Below are 20259 nucleotides of genomic sequence, written 5' to 3'. Positions count from 1 at the left end.
CTGTCGGTAACACAGTTACTTAAAGGAGCTAATAAATAGCTATTGCTTTAGTTCTATTTCATATCAGTTTAAACAAAATTTATCAAACAAACAATTGATAAATAATTGAATAAAGTTTCCATTTGAAATTATCATACAATTCTTATTGAGGAACGGAGGTGAACATATCATAAATTGTTAGTAGGGTCAGATCATAGGACCTCTTATCATCTATATATCATTTCAGGTCCGCATCCTGAATATGGTATTTTAATCTTTTATGCTCTAAACCTCCTCCCTACCATTTCAATTGATTATCAACAAGTGCCACAATTTTCTCAGCACTCGTGGTTAATTAGTGTGATAAATAAGGTTTTTTGTATAAAAAAGATTTTTTATGATTAATTAATATTTAAACCTTTTAGCACTTGTGGATAATCAATTGAAATGATAGGGAGGAGGTTTAGAGCATAAATGATTAAAATCTCGAGGTAGGGACATTGGATCATTTACTGTTCTATTGTCCATTGATACTTAAATTTTGGAGATCCATTTGGGATCAAGTGAATAAATTACTGGAAAATCCAGTGGCATTGACAAACGATACCGTGCTATTTGGCACGTTAATGAAGGTCAAAAGCCAAATATCTTCCCAAAATAATAAACTTCTCTATATTATGACAGGGGTTGCCATACAGCTTATTTTGAGGAATTGGAAAAACTGGGATCGGTTAAATTATGCTTTCTGGTGGGAATCTCTATGCCACATTTTTAAAATGGAACGTATGATGGCTATACAACAGGGACATTATAAGAAAAGGATTGTTTGATTCATTCCCCTTTCTTTGGAAGGATGAGGGTATAAAATATTTAGGAATTTGGATTTACAAAACACTGGAAGAAACGATGAAAGTAAATGAAAAATCTTTATTGCTAAAGGTCACAGAAATGTGTGAGCAATGGAACCCCCTACATTTGTCTTGGTGGGGGAGAGTCCAAACAGTTAAAATGATGATTTTTGCCTGTAGTCTGTTACCAAATGGGTATGTTACCAGTGGTTTTTCAGGAGTCCTTCTATAAGAAATTAAATAGTATTCTTACTAAATTTATTTGGCTGGGGAAATTGCTCAAATTGCTTTAGTATCTTTCCAAAAACCAATTGCGGAGGGGGAGGGTAAATTTTCCAAATTTTTATAGGTACCATCAAGCCTATATTATGCGTCAGGGTATGTATTGGATCCTCCCTGAGCTCATGGAAAATCTTCCAGATTGGTTGTGGTTGGAATGGCAACTCTTGTCTCCAATGAGACTGTGTCACGTTTTGAGTATCAAGTTACCTAGGCTGTATAAGGACAATAGAATTTTGTTGGATACTTGGGAAACACTAAAATTTATTAATAATTTAACATCTATTCCAATTCATAAATCCACTTGTCAGTCCCTTTGGCTGAATTCCAAGAGTCAAATTGGCAGGTTTAAGGTCATCTGGAAGCATTGGATGAAGGTGGGTATATGTACTCTGGATGATGTAATTTATGAGGGAAAGCTGCTTGATTTTTCACGACAACAACAAACATTTGGTATTTCTAAAACTCAAAGTTATAGGTGGTTGCAGTTGAAGCAGGCCATTCAGGAGGGGTTCCCTGACTGGAAAAATCTTAAAAATCAGTATAGTTTACCGTTCCTGTGCTTCCAGACGGATTTCCTGGGTCACCAGGCCGCTCAGTGGTATAAATTAATGTCTGGATTTTTTAATAAGAAACCCAAAACTGGTCTTTGTGACATTTGGAGCATTGAGATAAAGCATCATATTACTGCGTCTCAATGGCCAAGAATCTGGACTTGGAGGATGAGATGTATGGTGTCTGCATCTATGAGACAAACATGGTTTTTCTTGTTATATAGAGCATTTTGGACTCCGGTTAGATTGCAGAAATTAGATAGTTCCAAGTCTAATAGATGCTGGCATTGCCATCTTGAACCTGGGACATTAGATCATCTATTATATTATTGTCCCTTGATACTTCAATTTTGGAGATCCATTTGGGATCAGGTGAACAAAGTACTGGAAAATCCAGTGGCACTAACATACAACACTGTGCTATTTGGCACTTTAATGAGAGCTAAGAGTCAAATATCATCTCACAATAAGTTCGTTAGGCACGATCTCCCCTTGCAGAAACCATGTTGGCTGGTTATCAGAAGTTCGTTTCTTTCAAAATGTTCATCGATGTTTTCTTTTATCAGTGCTTCCGCCATTTTCCCCGGAACCGAGGTCAGACTCACCGGTCTGTAGTTTCCCGGGTCACCTCTTGATCCCTTTTTTAAAGATGGGCGTAACGTTGGCTATCTTCCAGTCCTCCGGGATCATGCCTGTTTTCAGGGATAGATTGCAAATTTGCTGCAGTAGTTCCGCTATCTCCTCCTTTAATTCCTTCAGAACCCTTGGATGGATTCTGTCCGGACTCGGGGATTTGTCAGTTTTTAGTTTTTCTATCTGCCTGCGTACATCTTCAAGGCTCACTTCCATGGATGTTAATTTTTCTGTTTGATTTCCATTGAAGAATTGCTCAGGTTCCGGTATGTTGGATGTGTCTTCGTTTGTAAATACAGACGAAAAGAACATGGTTGTTTTTTTTCATCACCACTAATAATGTACTCTTACTCCCCTCCCCTCTTTTCTAACCCCGCCATCATGTTTGTTATTGTAAAATGTCTTCTATGTACACATCCCCTCCTTCTCATAAGCATTACTTTTTATAAGCATTACTCCTATTCTTATTTTATCATTTTATTGTAAACCGGCTAGATACCAGTTGATGGTCGGTATATTAAAAATTAATAAACTTGAAACTTAAGTCTTTCTGCCACTTCTTTCTCCTCCTTCACCACTCTCTTCCTGTCTCTGTCGTCCAGCGGTCCCACCTCCTCCCTAGCCGGTTGCTTCCCTTTAACATATCTAAAGAACGGTTTGAAATTTCCTGCTTCCCTGGCTAGCCTCTCTTCATACTCTCTTTTGGCTTTTCGAACCACTCAGTGACATTCTTTTTGATACTTCCTGTGCTCTTTCCAGTTCCCCTCAATTTTGTCCTTTTTCCATTTCCTGAATGAATTTTTCTTATTGCCTATCGCTTCCTTCACTATTTTAGTTATCCACGCCGGGTCTTTTGTTCGACTCTTTTTGCACCCCTTTCTGAATCTGGGGAAATACAGATTTTGCACCTCGCTAACCATGTTCTTGAGAAAAGACCAGGCATGTTCTACCGTTTGCCATTTTTTTTGGAAGTGTTCCTAAGTTCCTTCCTCATTGCTTCGTAGTTTCCTTTCCTGAAGTTGAAAGTTGTCGCTATGGTTCTCTTTCCTTTCGGTATTCCTACCTCAACCTTGAACTTGATCATGTTATGATCGCTGTTTCCCAACGGTCCCACTATGTCTACTTCCTTTGCAAGTCCCCTTAACCCATTTAGGATTAGATCCAGAGTAGCATTTCCTCTCGTCAGTTCTCTAACAAGCTGCTCCATGAAACAATCTTGTATAGCCTCCAAGAATTCTGTCTCCCTAGCGCATTTTGAGCTTCCAGGACTCCAGTCTATCCCGGGGTAGTTGAAGTCTCCCATAATAACTGTGTTACCGCTTTCGCATTCTCGCTTCATCTCGGCTTCCATTTCTTCATCGATATCTCCGGTTTGCCCGGGTGGACGATAGTATAGGCCCATCTTTATTTCAGGCCCTTTCCATCCCGGTATTTTAACCTATAGTGATTCTAGTTTGTTGGTTGTCTCTGCTATGTCCATTATTGTCGATTGTATGCTTTCTTTTATGTATAGGGCTATTCCACCTCCTTTCTGTCCTGACCTGCCTTGGCGATAGAGCTTGTACCCCGGCAGTGCTGTATCCCATTTGTTTTCTTCATTCCATCACGTTTCAGAGACTCCAATGATGTCTATGTCCTCTGCATTGGCCATGGCTTCTAATTCCCCCATATATGCAATTTAGATCCTGGTATTTTCTTGTCTTCATTTCATTTCCCAGTGTTTCGGTCTTTAGTTTCTTCTCTTTTGTTACAATCCTTCTAACCTCCTCTTCTAGGTTAGTCGACTCCTGTAATTTATCCATTGTTTCTTCCCAGCCTTTTTTCCCCTCGGTATCTTCACGGGATACCTTCTTCCGAATCGTCGACGCTTGGTCGACTGTCGGCTTTCCCCTTCTTCTTAGTTTAAAGCCTGTTCTATTCCTCTCCTGACATTGTTTGCTAGAAGTCTTGTTCCCGCCACGCTCAGATGCAGTCCATCTCTCCTGTAGAGCTTGCTCTTGCCCCAGAGCGTTGTCCAGTTCCTCACGAAGTGGAACCCTTCTTCCTCACACCATCTCTTCATCCATGCATTTATTGATTGTAGTTCCTCCTGCCTTTTCACATCTGCCCTCGGTACTGGTAGGATCTCTGAAAACGCTATCTTCTGGGTCCTCATCTTCAGCTTCCTTCCCAGAATCTTCAACTGTTCTATCAGCGTGCTTCTTCTGTAGTCTCTCCTGCTGACATTGTTCGTCCTGATGTGGATCATTACTGTGGTCTCTTCTGTCTCTGCTCCTTCCAGGATCTTTCCAATTTTGTCCACGATGTCCTTGGTTCTCCATCCTGGGAGGAAGGTCACCAGTCGATCCTCTCACCCTCCTGCCATGTGGCTGTCCACATGCCTCAGTATTGAGTCTCCCACTAGGATCGCTGACTTTCCCTTCTTTAGGTTTCGCTTCGGTCTCAGGTCAATGTCTCGATGTGCTTCGCTGCTTCCTCTCCTGGGCATCGACTAGCCATTTTCTCCCCCTCATGCGATGTTCCTCTGTGGGTGTCTTCTATGAGGTCATCTGCTTCTTGTTCTCCCTTCCATGTTGGTGTTAGTGTAACTTCATCGTTCATTTGAAGTTCGTTTTCTTCCACTCTCCTCCTGTAGGCTTCCTCAATGAATTTCTTGAGTTCCCTGACCTCCTCCTCGATGTGTCTCTCATTCATGAAGTCTATAGCTGTCCTGATTGGGTCCTCTATAGTATGAAGTCCTTCTAGCTCCTGTATTTTGTCTTCTAGTCGCTTGACTTCCTTCTTCAAGTTTTCCAGCTCCTGGCACCGACCGCATACATATGACAGTCTCCCCGAGGGGAGGTAGTCATACATATGACAGTCTGTAAAGAACACTGGAAAGCTCATCTTCTGGTTTCCCTCTGCTTCCATTGTCGTTCTCTCTCTCTCTGCCTGCTGCTGGTGTCCTCTTTTTCTCTCTCTCTCTGCCTGCTGCTGGTGTCCTCTCTCTTTCTCTCTGCCTGCTGCTGGTGTCCTCTCTCTATCCCTCTCTGCCTGCTTGCTGTCCTTCCCTGATGTCCTTGGGTGTAGTGACTTGGCCCTTCTTGAGGCCCTTTGCAAAGGCGCTCTCGCTAAGGCGAGCGCCTTTGCCGCGAGCTGTTGGCTCCTCCCTTTTAAGGGGGAGCTTCGAGTCTGCTTCGGGTGATGTCAGGGAGTGGGCGGAGCTACCTCTCACCTCAGTCCCTCACCCTCTGCCTTCTCGCTGCTCCCTCGTGCCTTCTTCAGTGGATTTTCTCCTCTCTCCCTCCTCTGCTCGATTTCACCTGCCTGCCCTGAACTCAGGCAAGCTGGCAAGCTGGATCTTCAAAAGCTGTGCAGCGTTGGCTCCTCCCCTTTTAAGGGGGAGCTTCGAGTCTGCTTCGGGTGATGTCAGGGAGTGGGCAGAGCTACCTCTCGCCTCAGCCCCTCACCCTCTGCCTTCTCGCCTTCTTTGGTGGATTTTCTCCTCTCTCCCTCCTCTGCTCGACTTCAACTGCCTGCCCTGAACTCAGGCAAGCTGGCAAGCTGGATCTTCAGAAGCTGTGCAGCGTTGGCTCCTCCCCTTTAAAGGGGAAGCTTCGAGTCTGCTTTGGGTGATGTCAGGGAGTGGGTGGAGCTACTTCTCACCTCAGCCCCTCACCCTCTGCCTTCTCTCTGTTACCTCGTGCCTTCTTCGGTGGATTTTCTCCTCTCTCCCTCCTCTGCTCGACTTCACCTGCCTGCCCTGAACGCAGGCAAGCTGGCAAGCTGGATCTTCAGAGGGGGGGATGATATATGTATTTGTCATAAATATAATTTGATAGAATTTAAGTGTTGTTAAAGTGTAAAATGTCTGTAAAATATGTTGCACTTATTTTTGGTTTTAAAATGAATAAAGATATAAAAAAACAAAAATTAGTAGATACTTGGATCACTTTTTCTCAATGACAGCAGACTATGGGCTCCTATTACTAAGCTGCGCTAGCGGTTTTAGCGCATGCTACAATGCCACATGCACTCGATGCTAATGCCTCCATTGAGCTGGCGTTAGGTTTTCCGCGTACTATGGGGGCAGTGCATGCTAATCTGTAGCGCGTGCTAAAAACGCTAGCGCAGCTTAGTAAAAGGAGCCCTATATTTTATAGATTGAATATCATGAAGAAAACATTTTTTGTCCTGAAACAAACTTTAGCAAAGTCACTCCCTTTTGAAACAGGAGAGCATCACAACTCCTTTTATACTACCATGGTGCTTTTGCACTTGGATTATTGCAATTCTTTATTGCAAGGGCCAAAGCTTTTGCATATTAAGACAGATCCATTTGATCCAAAACACTACTGTTACGGTGCTTCATGTCCCAAGAAGCATGACCACATCACCACTTTGAAAGCACTGGCTCCAAGTCTTCTACTGAATTCCGCTTTCAATATAATCCTTACCATTACCTACCAAGTGTTCTATTCTGGTTTTTAGCTAATCAACTTATTCCTTATGTGCTTACTCAGACAATCTGCTCGCCACAGCATAATTTCCTTGTTATCCCATCAATTTCAAAGATTAGACTAGATAACAGTAGACAAGCCTGTTTCAGCATGTTAGCCCTATACTCCGGAACAGTCTCTCTTTAGATATATGCTTGAAGTCTTCCTTTAGACGACTGAAGCTCTGAAAGATTACTATGGCTATGCTTTTCTTGAGGATTGGCCACCTTTCGCTTGTATGGTAGGTTAATGCAGCTTTGTGGCACCACTGCCCTCACCTTATTACTCCTTTCTGTCCTATCTTGTCACTTTGGATAGATAACTATTGTAGTAATATTGGAAGTTATGGCCAAACATAACTTTTCTAACCTAGACCTTCTAATATAGTTCTCCAAATATATTATGTCTTCCCTGTATTTTATATTTACTGTAAACCACTTAGATCTGCTCACCATAGCAGTGTATCAAATAAAGTTGAAATGTGAAATAATGATTGAGAATTCAAGATTTCTGAAAACAGAGTGCTCATTATCCAACCATGGACTGCTTCTTTTGAATTTGGAAATATTATGTAATCCTCTTCATCCTATATCCACCTCTCTTACCTGTCAAGAGGCAGAAATCAGCACTGTCTAATAAAAGCAGCCTCTCTTACCTCCTCTCACCCTTTTTTCAAAGTCGCGCTCGCAGTTAGTGCTGCAGTAACTACCCTGAAGCCCATAGGGATTTAAAGGGCTTCGGTGCTTTTGTCATGTGACAGATGCTAGCATGACTTTGTAAAATGGGGATGGGGAGGGGGAGGTTAGCCTTTTGAGCACAGTAACTAAATGGGCGATTAATAATTATCTGTGTACATGTGTTTTCTAAAAACAAGTCCTCAAGGTTATGAGTACTGAAGGCTAAATGGAATTTCAGCCACTTTCCCCAGCTGTGCTCACTAACATGAGGAAAGGAGGCAATTGAACTGTTTATCAGCACTTGTTCTCAGCATGTGTCCAGGTTCTCACAGAAAGGTTGATGAGTAAGCTAGCTACCTGACCCATCATCACCACAGTTTATGCTCTTTTTTTTTTTTTTTTAGTTCAAATCTTTTTATTGGAATTATTAGGACAGAAACATCAGCAATGGGCACAAAAAACATGCAAAGTGTTGCTTAAAAAGTGCTTCCAATGTAAAAAGGTGTGGCACTGAAGCCTTCCACATCTTTTTACTCAGCTCAGGGAATACTTTTCCAGCTTTTAAAGTTACTGTTACAATTCCTTAAGCATTTAAAGGGATTATCATATAGTATCATGTAGAACACAGCTAATAGTCATAGGAAACCTCAGTTTAGAGTTTAATTCCTACAAGTGGGAGTGGGGGATGATAGAATAAGGTGGGAAGGGAGACACAACTATTTTTACATTAACTCTCAAATAGCTAGAAATTATAGTTATCCGGCATCCACCAATTCCCATGAGTGCCAGATAACTGAGATTCTACTGTACTCCCATTCTGGCTTAAGATATGTGGATTATGGTCAGGGGCCTATTCAGTCTATCTGCACTAACATTCCCAGGGTCAGATTTATTTAATATAATATCCCAGAGTCCTTTGCTTACACTCTGGATCTGCCAATACACAGTAATGTAATGCTGACAACATGTATCAGAGTAGTTATTACATAATTATTAGTTGGCATCAAGAAGCCCACTGACCAGGGATAGATTATCCAATAAGCAAGGTAAGCACGTGTTTAGGGCATAAGCTAAAAAGGAGCACCAGCTGTCTGAAACAGATAGGCCCTCTTTTACAAAGACGATTACCACAGCAGCCTACAGAAATTGCACTGAAGCCCATTGGGAATTAATAGGCTTTGGTTCTGTTGCCACACTAGTGCAGCTTTGTAAAAGGGGGTGGGTGGGATAATGCACAAGAAACACACGGGAAGAGCACCAGAAGGGCTGGAAGTTGAAGTGCCTCATGCAAGATTATTTAAGCTACAAGGCTCCATCCAATTCAATCAATTTGTTGAACTATATGGTCTCGGCTTCTATGAACCCATCCCTTGTAATTGAAATGCCTCATTATCTCTTCTGCTCTCTTTTGAATACTGTTTCTTTCTTAGAAACAGAGAGGTTTTGTACATGGAGCGAAAAGCTCCTTTTCACAGTACTCAAACAACAGAAGTATATTGAATGTTGGAGACTCATAGTGGTGTATTATACTGCATTCGTTTTAATAAGTTGCTGAACATTGGAGCCTGAGTTCAGTCTTTCAGTAGCAGTTGTGAAGGCAGTTCTCTGCAAATGAAGTGCACTAGTGTCCCTATTGTTACTACTTTCTGGTGAGTATTCATTACAATAAAGATTTGTATCTTCCAATTTTAAAATTGTTTTGCACCCATGTTCCCTCCAAGGAACGAGTTCATGTAAGCAAAGGACTGAATTGATGAGTGTAAATATTATCCGTTACATTACCCTGATGATACATTACATTATATTACTGTACATTACAAAGTAAGAATTACAAATATAAATTAAAACATGGAAAATACTATGATATTTTATTGAAAGGACATGAAACATTTGTCAGTTAGCTCTCAAAAGCCAACACCTTCCTCCCTAGGTCAAGACAATAAGATGTCATAACCTGAGAAAGAAGGTTTGGTCACTGACAGTTGATCAAAATTGTCTTCTTTACTTGAATTTTTGTCTGCTGTTTGCCTTTGTAGCTGTATAGTTTGTTTCTTAATAAAAACAGATTTCACCATAAAATTAGTCCAATGAAAAGATATATTAATTCAATTTTGTATTTATTAATCTTTATAAACATGGGTACCAAACTACTTTATCCTGAATTAAAAATAAAATTCTTTTTTTCTACCTTTGTTTTCTGTTCATTTACTTCTCAGGTTTCTGCTTTTGCCAGGATTTTTTTCTCCTCCTTTTCCCTTTGGCTTTCTTTAATTTATTTTTCTACCTCTGTGTCCAGATTTAACTCATTCTGACTATCAAGTTTTCGAGTTACCACTTTTTATGATCTACTTGCAGCTTGCCATTATTTCCTTCACCCTGGCTCTCCTATTTTATTTCTCCTTATTCCCATTCTTTAACCAACTCTGTCCACTTTCTCTCCCCTTCCATATAGCATTTGTCCTCTTCTCCCCTTTCTTTCCCATTCTATCATTATCTCCCTCCTTTCTGTCTCTGTCCCCCCAAAATATGTTCCTTTTTCTCCCCTCTTCCATCCAGCATGTGCCCCCTTCTCTACAGCATCTGCTTCCTCTCTCCCACTTTCCATCCAGGGTCTCCACTCTCTCTATCTCTCTCCCCTTCAGTCAGTATCTTCCTTTTCTCTATCCCCCATTTCCATACAGAGTCTTCCCCCTCTCTCCCCTCTCCGCTTTCTAAACATCTCCTCTTTTACTTCTCCCTTCCATCATCTCTGTCCTGTCTTTCCCTCTTTCATCCTGGCCTCTGTTTCCCTTCTTCTCTAAAATCTCTTCCCCCAATATTTCCCTTTCCCTTCAATCAATATTTCCCTCCTCTCTTTATCTTTTCCATTCCCTACAATGACTGCTCCCTGACCTTTCCTTCCAGTATCTCCCCTTTCGATCCCCCTGTCATCACCTCCCTCTTCTCTGTCCCCTCCCCAACATCTGACCTTACTCTTCCCTGTTCTATCCAGAATTTGTCTTCCCCACTTCTATATAGCATCTGCCACCCCTCTCTCTTCCTTCCATCAGTATCTTCTTCCTCTCTATCTGTCTCCCCTTCCATCCAGAATTAGCTACCTCTCTGCCCCCTCCTCCCCCCTTCCATGTAGATTTTGGCTTCTTTCTTCTTTCCGTCATTTCCTGCTTCTCTTTTCCCCACACCATCTGCCATTTTTCTTCCCCTCTTCCATCCAGTATCTGCCCTTTGTCTCCCCCTTCTATAAAGATCTGTTCCCTCTCTTCCTTTCCATCAGCATCTCCTTGAGTCTCTATCCCCTCTTTCTATGCAGCATCAACTCTTCTCTCTTTCTATCCAGCATCATCCTTTCTCTTTCTTCCTCCCGCTTTTCATCACATATCCCATCTATCTCTTCTCTTATGTTCTTGTGTTCTCCACTTGACATCCTGACTGCTGTTGCTTTTTCCACTCACCAAGAACAGTACTTCCCCACCTCCCTCTCATTCACCATCACTCTGGCCCCTGCTGCTTTTCTTCTAAATGAGCAGTAGCAGTAAAACAGCCTACCTCACTCTCCCATAGGGTTGCACTTGCAGCCTCAGTATGCACAGCTGCTTGGTCACGATCTTCTAATATCCTCTTCCGGTTCTGGGGCACAGCTGGCCACCGAGTATAGAGAAACTGCTGGTGCGGCCCTGCAATAGAATAAGGCAGACTTTTGTGCCACTACTGCGACTCATTTAGAGAAGCAGCAGCAGTGGTCGGGGTGGCAAAGGAAAGGAGGTAGAGAAGTGTTGCTCGTGTGTACGGCAATCCAGAAAGCACAGTTACTTACCATATTAAGTGTTATCCAGGAACAGCGGGCAGATATTCTCACATGTGGGTGATGTCATGCACGGAGCCCGGATACCGACAGCTTTGCAAGCAGACTTGCTTGTAGAACTTCAGAAAGTTCACAACTGCCACACCGCACATGCGCGAGTGCCTTCCCGCCCAGTGCAGGGCACATCTCTCCTCAGTTTAGATAGCTAGCAGAGAAGCCAACCAGGGTTGGTGGGTGGGTTGTGAGAATATCTGCCTGCTGTCCCTGGATAACACCTGTTACGGTAAGTAACTGTGCTTTATCCCAGGACAAGCAGGCAGCATATTCTCACATGTGGGTGACCTCCAAGCTAACCAAAATGGGATGGTGGGAGTGTTGGCAACTTAGGAGAATAAATTTTGTAAAACTGCCTGGCTGAAATGACCATCCCGTCTGGAAAAAGTATCCAGGCAATAATGAGAAGTGAATGTATGAACCGAGGACCAAGTGGCAGCTTTGCAGATTTCCTCAATAGGAGTAGATTTGAGCATAGCAGAAAGAGATGCAAGCAGCTAACTAGTTGGAGATGGTGCGCCTGGAATTCAGATGTCCCAACTTGTTTGGATCGAAGGAGACAAAAAGTTGAGGTGCAGATCTATGTGGTTGAATGCATTGCAAGTAGAAAGCTAAAGTACGCTCCAGAGTATGAAGGGCTGTTTCTCCAGGGTGAGAATGAGACTTTGGAAAAAACACTGGAAGTACATTGGATTGATTGAGATGAAATTCTGAAACCACTTTAGGTAAGAATTTAGGATGAGTACGGAGGACCACCTTGTCATGATGGCATACTGTGAAAGGTAGGTCTGCAACTAAAGCTTAGAGCTCTCTGACCCTGCAAGTGGACATGAGAGCAATGAGAAAAATGACTTTCCAAGTGAGATATTTAAGATGAGCCGAATCCATTGGTTCAAAAGGAGGCTTCATCAATTGAGCAAGAACAACATTGAGATCCCAAACCACTGGAGGCAGTTTGAGAGGTAGTTTGACATTGAAAAGTCCTTTCATAAATCTGGAAACCACAGGATGAGTAGAGAGGGGTTTCCCTTTGATAGGCTGATGGTAAGCAGCAATTGCACTGAGATGGACTCGAATGGATGTGGATTTGAGGACTGACTGAGACCAATTGAACAGGTAATCCAATAACGAAGACAAGGAGGTAGCTTGAGGCTCCTTATGATGAATGGTGCACCAAGCAGAAAATCTAATCCATTTCTGATTGTAGCATTGTCTGGTGGTAGGCTTCCTAGAAGCCTCTAAAACATCTTGCACAGATTGAGAAAACTGTAAAGTGGTAGTTAAGTTGAGAGGTACCAAACTATCAGGTAGAGACTGCAAGTTGGGATGAATTAGAGACCCCTGACTCTGTGTTAGCAGAGAGGGAAAAACTGGTAGAAGCAGTGACTCCCTGGTGCTAAGTTGAAGTAGAAGGGAGTACCAAGGTTGCCTGGGCCACCGAGGCGCTATCAGAATCATGGTGGCATGTTTCTGTTTGAGTTTGACAAGTGTCTTGAGAATGAGAGGGAATAGAGGGGATGCATAGAGAAACTGATTCGTCCATTCCAGTACAAATGCATCTTCCTCCAGTCGGTGAGGAGAGTATATCCTGGAGCAGAACTGAGGAAGATGCGGGAGATGTTGTGGGAAGATGCGAAGAGATCTATCTGAGCAGTCCCCCACTGAGAAAAAATGTGATGAAGAGGCGAGGAATTGAGTGTCCATTCGTAAAGTTGTAGAAGACGATTCAATTTGTCCGCCAGACAGTTTTTCTCTCCTTGAATGTAGTCAGCTTTGAGGAAGGTGTTGTGAAGGATTGCCCAATCCCACACCTGTAGAGCTTCCTGGCAAAGAGGGAGAGATCCTGTTCCTCCCTGCTTGTTGACATAGTACATGGCGACTTGCTTGTCCATTCGAATGAGGACTACCTGGTCATGAAGGTGATGCTGAAAAGCTTTGAGAGCATTGAAAATCACTCTGAGCTCCAACAGATTGATATGACACTGATGATCCATGCTGGACCAATAGCCTTGAGCATGGAGACCATCGTGATGAGCCCCCCCTCCAAGCGTAGGTCAAAGAATCTGTTGTGAGGACCTTCTGATGAGGAGGTGTTTGAAACAGCAAACCTCTGGAGAGATTAGAAGAGAGCATCCACCAGTGGAGAGACTGTCTCAACGAAGGAGTCACTTTGATGTGTTGAGAGAGTGGGTCGCAATCCTGTGCCCACTGAGATGCCAGGGTCCACTGAGGAATTCTAAGGTGAAGTCTGGCAAAAAGAGTCACGTGAACAGTAGAAGCCATGTGACCCAAGAGAACCATCATGTGTCTTGCTGAAATTGTAGTCAAGCAAGACACTTTGTGGCAGAGATTAATGAGAGCATCCTGACGTTGTTGAGGAAGGAATGCTCTGAGTCAGACAGTGTCTAGAACAGCTCCGATGAACTGCAAAGTTTGAGAGAGCTGTTGCTTGGATTTGGGAAACTTGATTTCGAATCCCAAGCTTTGTAGGAACCATGTAGTCCATTGGGTTGCTATAATAACCCCTTGAGATGTTGAATACTTGATAAGCCAGTCGTTCAGGTATGAGAACACCTGGAGGCCATGGCTCTGCAGAGCTGCTGCCTCTACCACTAGGCAGTTGGTGAACAATCTTGGACATAACCAATCGTTCTGATCTAGAAGGGGGTATAGAGATGCCAGAGACAGCATCCAAAATTTCTCTCTGACCAGAAATTTGTTGAGGACTCTGAGGTCCCTCCTCACCTAATGTTAAGAGTATGTTAAATTGAGTGTAATTTTGTCTTTTTTTAAGTATTTTTATGTATTGTATTGTCACCTAACAAATGTAAATTTTAATATGTACATCACTTAGAAGTTTGATTAAGCGATTAATCAAGAAACCTAATAAACTTGAAACTTGTCCAAAATAGGTCGCAGATTGCCCGTCTTCTTCGGAACTAAGAAGTAACGGGAGTTAAAACCCCTGCTCTGCTGTTCCAGAGGAACCTCCTCAATGGCACGGAGACAAAGCAGAGCTTGAGCTTCCTGAAGAAGAAGGGCGGTCTGGGATGGATTGGAAGGATACTCGTTTGAAGGCAGATCTGGAGGAACCTGGATGAAATGAAGAGAGTATCCTTCCCTGATGATGGACAGCACCCATAGATCTGATGTAATGATCTCCCAGTGGTGGTAAAAATGATGGAGATGACCTCCAATGGGAAGGGGAGAGGACAGAGGCAGAACAATGGAGGTTATGCTCTATTAGATGGTCAAAAAGGCTGAGAGGCCTTAGGTGCAGCAGGAGTCTGAGTTTTTTGCTGCCTCTGCTGCTGTTTTAGTTGGTTCTTAGGAGGTGCTCTTGTATAAGGAGCTGTTCCCTGTGGAAAACACCTCTGATAATATGGAAGAGGTCTGAAGCCTTTAGATGTAGAAGGCTTAGGATGAGTGATGGAAGCAAATGATTTTTCATGTTCAGACAATCGTTTAGTAGCTGCCTTGATGGAGTCATCAAAAATTCATTGCCTTGAGAAAGAATGTTGGCCAGACGATCTTGAAGATTAAGATCCATGTCTATGGTGCGGAGCCAGGCAAGCCTGCGCATCACTACTGAAAAGGCAGCGACCCTCGAGGAAAGCTCAAATGCATTATAGGAAGATTGAAGGAGATGCATGCGGAGTTGAGTCAGAGTGGTGATCGTCTGCTGAAAACCTGGAAGACGATGTTGAGGAATATATTTGAAATATTCTTGATGCTTGAAATGAGAAATAAAAACAAAATTGTAATTCAAAACTCTAGTTGCCATGAGAGAATTTTGATACAACCGTCGACCAAATTTGACCATGGTCCTGCCCTCTCTTCCAGGAGGGACAGTGGCATAAACTTTGGCAGGATTAGTCTTTTTCAAAGAAGACTCCAAAAGAAGGGACTGATGGGATAACTGAGATTTCTCAAATCCCTTGCAGTGGACCATCCTGTAACGAGACTCCAGCTTTCCTGGGACAGCGGGAATGGAATAAGGTGTCTCAAGTTTTCTCTTGAAGGTTTGAGAAAGAAGTCTATTAATGGGTAATTTGAGAGACTCCGCAGGAGGACGAGACATACCCATTTCTTCTAAATACTCCTGAGAGTATTTAGTGACCATCTTCTCCTCGAGGTCAACCTTCCTTGGAGCAGATATCTTTTTCTTCTTTCCTACGTCAAATGAGTAAGGAGCTCAATATTACTTTGGGTTCTGATTCCAAATACTCTCAGGAGTATTTAGAAGAAATGGGTATGTCTCGTCCTCCTGCGGAGTCTCTCAAATTACCCATTAATATACTAAGGTGAAGCTTCTTTGGAGTACTGATACCTGAGGCCTGAATATGCAGGTATAGATGACTCACTGAGAGAATGGATAGAATCCCTCTCAGGAGAAGAAGCAACGGTATCTGGAGGTGGTGTCCTTGACTTCAGAATTGGAAGCCTTGAAGTGTCTCAAGGTCTGGAGAGACGAGTCTTGTCTCGAGAAGAGGATCTATGCCCGATGATTGCCTCGACTGATGTGGAGAACCGTACCTCGAACCAGGCAGGTCTTGAGAAAGTCGAGGAATCTTTGCCCTATGCCTCAAGAAGGGCGATGCCTTATACGAGGAGGGAAGGCTGGGGGCTGGAGATCAAGATTGAGACACCAAAAGTGATTGAACGCCTGGTGTCAAAGAATCTCAAGGCACTGACAAGGACTCGACTCCTTGAGTAGTGTGCTTTTGCTTCAGATGAGATACTCGCAAAGACTCAAATCCTTGCATAGAGTGTGAAGAGTCCTCTCGAGGCACTCCCAAGGACTCGACTCCTTATATAGAGTGAGGAGGATCAGCTTGAGGTACAGCCAAGGACTCGACTCCTTGTGATACTGCTAAGTGCTCAGGCTGGATTGCAGGCAGCAGAGTCGAGGTAGGAGCATGTTTAGCAAGCATATTACCAAACTGACAATCCAAGATAGCTTCCAAATGTGACACCGAGACTTGAGGATCTGGTACATTTGGTGTGGCTATAGTCTCCGAGGAAGAGGAGGAAAAATGACTCTTCGACTTGGAGACATGCTTCTTGGGTATCTTGATAACTACTGCTGGTACCTGACCTGAGGGAGGCAGCGAGGCAAGCATCTCATCAGGAGAAGACTTAGCAGATTTACTCGAGGACGAGGACCCGCCGAATGAGGATGGCTTGATTAAAGTTGAAGCCAAGGTTGAGGCAGAAGGCAGAACCTCTGTGAGAAGCTTGACTGGATTCAAGGTCAAGACTGAGACCGAGGTAAGTGCATCCATACCTCCGATGACATCAGAGGAGGGGCGGGATCGCGGCGCAGGAAGCAGTGCAGGGATCGCTGACGCTGACTTCGCGATCCTGCTGCGGGCTGCTTCACAGGTGGTGCAGGAAGGTCAGTGGGGCGAGCGGTCCTTCGGGGGTGGCGGGGGACTGAACGGCAAGGCCGGGAACACCCCCTTAGGGCTGGCACCCGGGGCGCACCGCCCCCCCCCCCCTTGGTACGCCACTGAAGGTTACAAACTGCACAACAGAATGCTTATTTTCTTCCCAAAGAAACTTAACTTACAACAATGATCCATGAAAGATTTGAAGTATTATCCCTTTGTGCATAGAAATAGGTATTCGACAACATAATTGTAATGAAATTATTGAAGAATTTGTAAGAGCAAAGAGGGGGATGAAAGTTTTTTTAAATTATAAAATGTTTAATCGTAGAGATGATAATTCTCTCAGAAAATAAATTATATGTATTTGTAATAATATTTACTTTAGGATTAATTCATTACCTTTAACTTACCAAATTTTTCAGGACCAATATACAGTCTGGGGTGAGGGGCACCAACATTTTTCACTGGTTAAGGCACCAGGAGTTCTTAATCTGGCCCTGCCACAGACTCCCTTTTCCAATTTTTTTTCTCTCTATACTATGCAGTACCAGGGTGTCTTGGAAATCAACTTGAGGCCAAATTGGACAAGAAGGATGTGGTGAACTGGATGTGCTATCGGAAGACAGAAGATTACTTCCCTATATGGCTGAACCTTAACCTATTTCTACCATTGGGACTTGACTGCTGGATTGATAATATTAGGTAAATCCATACCTCCATCTGCTGTGAATGTCTTGTTAGGTTGAAGGATCTTAGATCCCAATGCTCAAAAGTCTGCTCTTCACTTATGACTGCTTGTAGCTAGTCTTTTTTTTTTTAATAAATCTTTATTGATTTTCAAACTTCAGTAATGTATTACAGTTGATATATCAGGAAACTGTACAAAAACACATTATTCACCATATAATTATTACATTAACAATTATTTCCCCCCTCCCCCACCCCATTCTTTCATTTGTATAACTCAGGGGAAAAAATACCTATTCATTACAATAATTTGTTAATGGCCCCTTTTCTGAATAGCTAACGTCCTTTCCATTTTGTATATATGATACACTGAATTCCACCAAAAACTGTAGCTTAATCTTTTCCAATTTTTCCAATACATGTTATTTGTTTTATGGCAACCCCTGTTAAAATAAGTAAGAGTTTATTATTTTTGGAAGAGATTTGACTCTTAACTCTCCTAGACATGCCAAATAATACTGTATCATATGATAATGCCACATGATTTTCTAATAAATTATTAATTTGGCCCCAAATTGATTTCCAAAAATCCATAATTAATGGACAATAGAACAATAAATGATCTAAAGTCTCTGCTTCAAGATGACAATGCCAACATCTATCAGACTTAGAGCAGTCAAATTTTTGTGTTGAACTGGATGTGCTATCAGAAGACAGAAGATTACTTCTCTATATGGAGAACCTATTTCTTCCACTGGAAGTTGACTGCTGGATTGATAATATTAGGTAAATCTATACCACCATCTGCTGTGAATGCCTTGTTAGGTTGAAGGATCTTAGGTCCCAATGCACAAAAGTCTGCTCTTCACTTACGACTGCTTGTAGCCAGTCTTAACGTGCCTAGCAACTCTGCCTCCAATGCGCAAAAGGGTTCTTGGGGGCTTTTACTGATTGCCATAGCAGCCACTGCAAATGCTTTACAAGGAGCTCATTAGTATTTAAATGAGCTTTCCTTGTGATGCACAAAAGGGAATGCCCACCTCTTACCGGTTAAGATTTTACAGGAGTTCTGGAGCTGCCAGTAGTTGTTTGTGCGTCTGTTATGTGTGTGTACGTGCCATCCCTATGGGCAGAATTCAGTTGTTAGGTACAAAACATATACTCAAATAACAGATGTATAAAAGCTGCCTTTGTTCAAAACATTCTAAAGCTTTTGCTCAGGATCAAACTGCTGTTGAGGCAGAAGCTGTAACTACTACTTCTGTGTTTGAACTCTGACAAACAAAAAAAAGCTTCCAACCTCGGGTGTCTTTTTTTTTTTTTTGCTGCTGCTGCTGATCAAAGCTCAAGCAGAACCCTATACAGTATGGAGAAGTGGCTTAGTGGCTAGAGTTCCTGCCTCAGCAGCTATAGATTGTGGGTTTGATCCTGGGCATAGGAGGGGCTTTAGATGCCTGGGTCAATCAGAGCCTTAAGTCTAACCCTAGTGTATACCAGAATGCACCAGGAAAGGAAAGGCCCGTCATTTTGATGAGGCGGGTCTGCCGGCCAGAGGGAGTAGGCATCCCTCCTGCTGGCCTTCTTTTTAAAGGTACGGGAGGTTGTTGGGTGGTGTGGTGGTAGAGGACCCCTGTGGCAGGAGGGAGTGGACATTCATCCTGCTGTCCTTCATCTTAAAAGTGGGGGTGGGGGTCAGGGGACTGTTGGGGGTTGTCAGGATGCTGTCGGGGGGTGGAGAACCCCAGCGGCGGGAGGGAGTGGGTATCCCTCCTACTGTTCTTCATCTTAAAGATGCGGGGGGGGGGCTACCTGGAGGCTGGCAAAGGACCCCAGCTACAGAAGGGAGTGGGCATCCTTCTTGCCGATCTTGTACAGAGTGTAAGGGGAGGGGGCCGGGCAGCAGCCGATGAGGGGGTTGTCGGCGGGAGAATTTCCCTCTGCTGCTCTCCCTTCCAGTCAATCAGCTGAACTGACAGTTCAGTTGATCGGGGTAGGAAGAGCAGCCTTGATAGGAGGGAGGAACTTAGTGATTACTCTTCCCTTTACTGACAATTCTCCACACTGATAGCATGCATATAATTTGCATGCCATTATGCTGAGAATCACCCATAAAAGTCAAATTGCTCCCATTATGGTCACTACATCGACTTGCTGGATTTGAGAATCTGGCCCTCAGTCTGTTAGTGAGCAGGATGTGGTGAAAGTAAGGTGGAGTCATTTTCTTATACAGCTCTGAGATTAGATTGAAAGGCATTTGATAAGTTATGTCTGAGTTCTAAGAGCTCCTCACTGTGTCTAACCATGGCCTCAGTTCCAGATGAAGGCAGCAGAATCCTGAAACAGGAAGAATATCTAGTCCTGGAATCTGCTACATCTAAATGGCCTCAAGAGGCTCAATACTGGGTGTAGATGATTTTTGAAGGAAGAAGGAACTGGTTTATGAAAAAGCTCTGAGAGGTTTAATGTTCCTCACTTTTTTTTTTTTGCAGAAAAGCAGTTCAGGGGCCACATTTTTTTCTAGAAGTTTTCAAAAGTGGGTCTTTAGTTAAAATGTGTCCCACTGAATATGAACTTAACTAAAGACCCACTATTTAAAAATTTTCTGAATAAAAATGTGGCCCCTGAACTGCTTTTCATTTTCCAGAAAAACGTCTATTGCTACTGCATAGATAACTTCCTCCTTGAGTCTGTGGATTATGTTATCAAGCTATGTTAGGGCCTTAAGTTTCATTAATTGTCCCTTAGGTCATTGAAGATTACATAGTAATGAAATGCAAAACATGCAAGTACATGTAAAGCAGTTTATTACTATATAAAATTAAAAACTATAATTTGCAATGAACACTAGGTTCAAACCACAAGCTGTTCTAAGGCC

At 42.9% G+C, this 20259-nt stretch overlaps 1 protein-coding gene across 2 annotated transcripts in view; it reads left to right on the top strand.

The window, feature by feature from the left end:
- Positions 1 to 20259, top strand: part of LCAT (lecithin-cholesterol acyltransferase) — an 87590-nt gene that overhangs the window by 20260 nt on the left and 47071 nt on the right. For both annotated transcript variants that reach the window (XM_033942869.1, XM_033942868.1), the window contains exon 2: positions 17243 to 17399. In XM_033942869.1, the coding sequence (XP_033798760.1) occupies positions 17243 to 17399 (157 nt within the window). The remainder of the gene's footprint in view (positions 1 to 17242; positions 17400 to 20259) is intronic.

The sequence above is a fragment of the Geotrypetes seraphini genome, chromosome 4, assembly GCF_902459505.1.
Source record: "Geotrypetes seraphini chromosome 4, aGeoSer1.1, whole genome shotgun sequence".
Lineage (NCBI taxonomy): Eukaryota > Metazoa > Chordata > Amphibia > Gymnophiona > Dermophiidae > Geotrypetes > Geotrypetes seraphini.
This window is presented reverse-complemented; position numbering and strand designations above follow the sequence as displayed.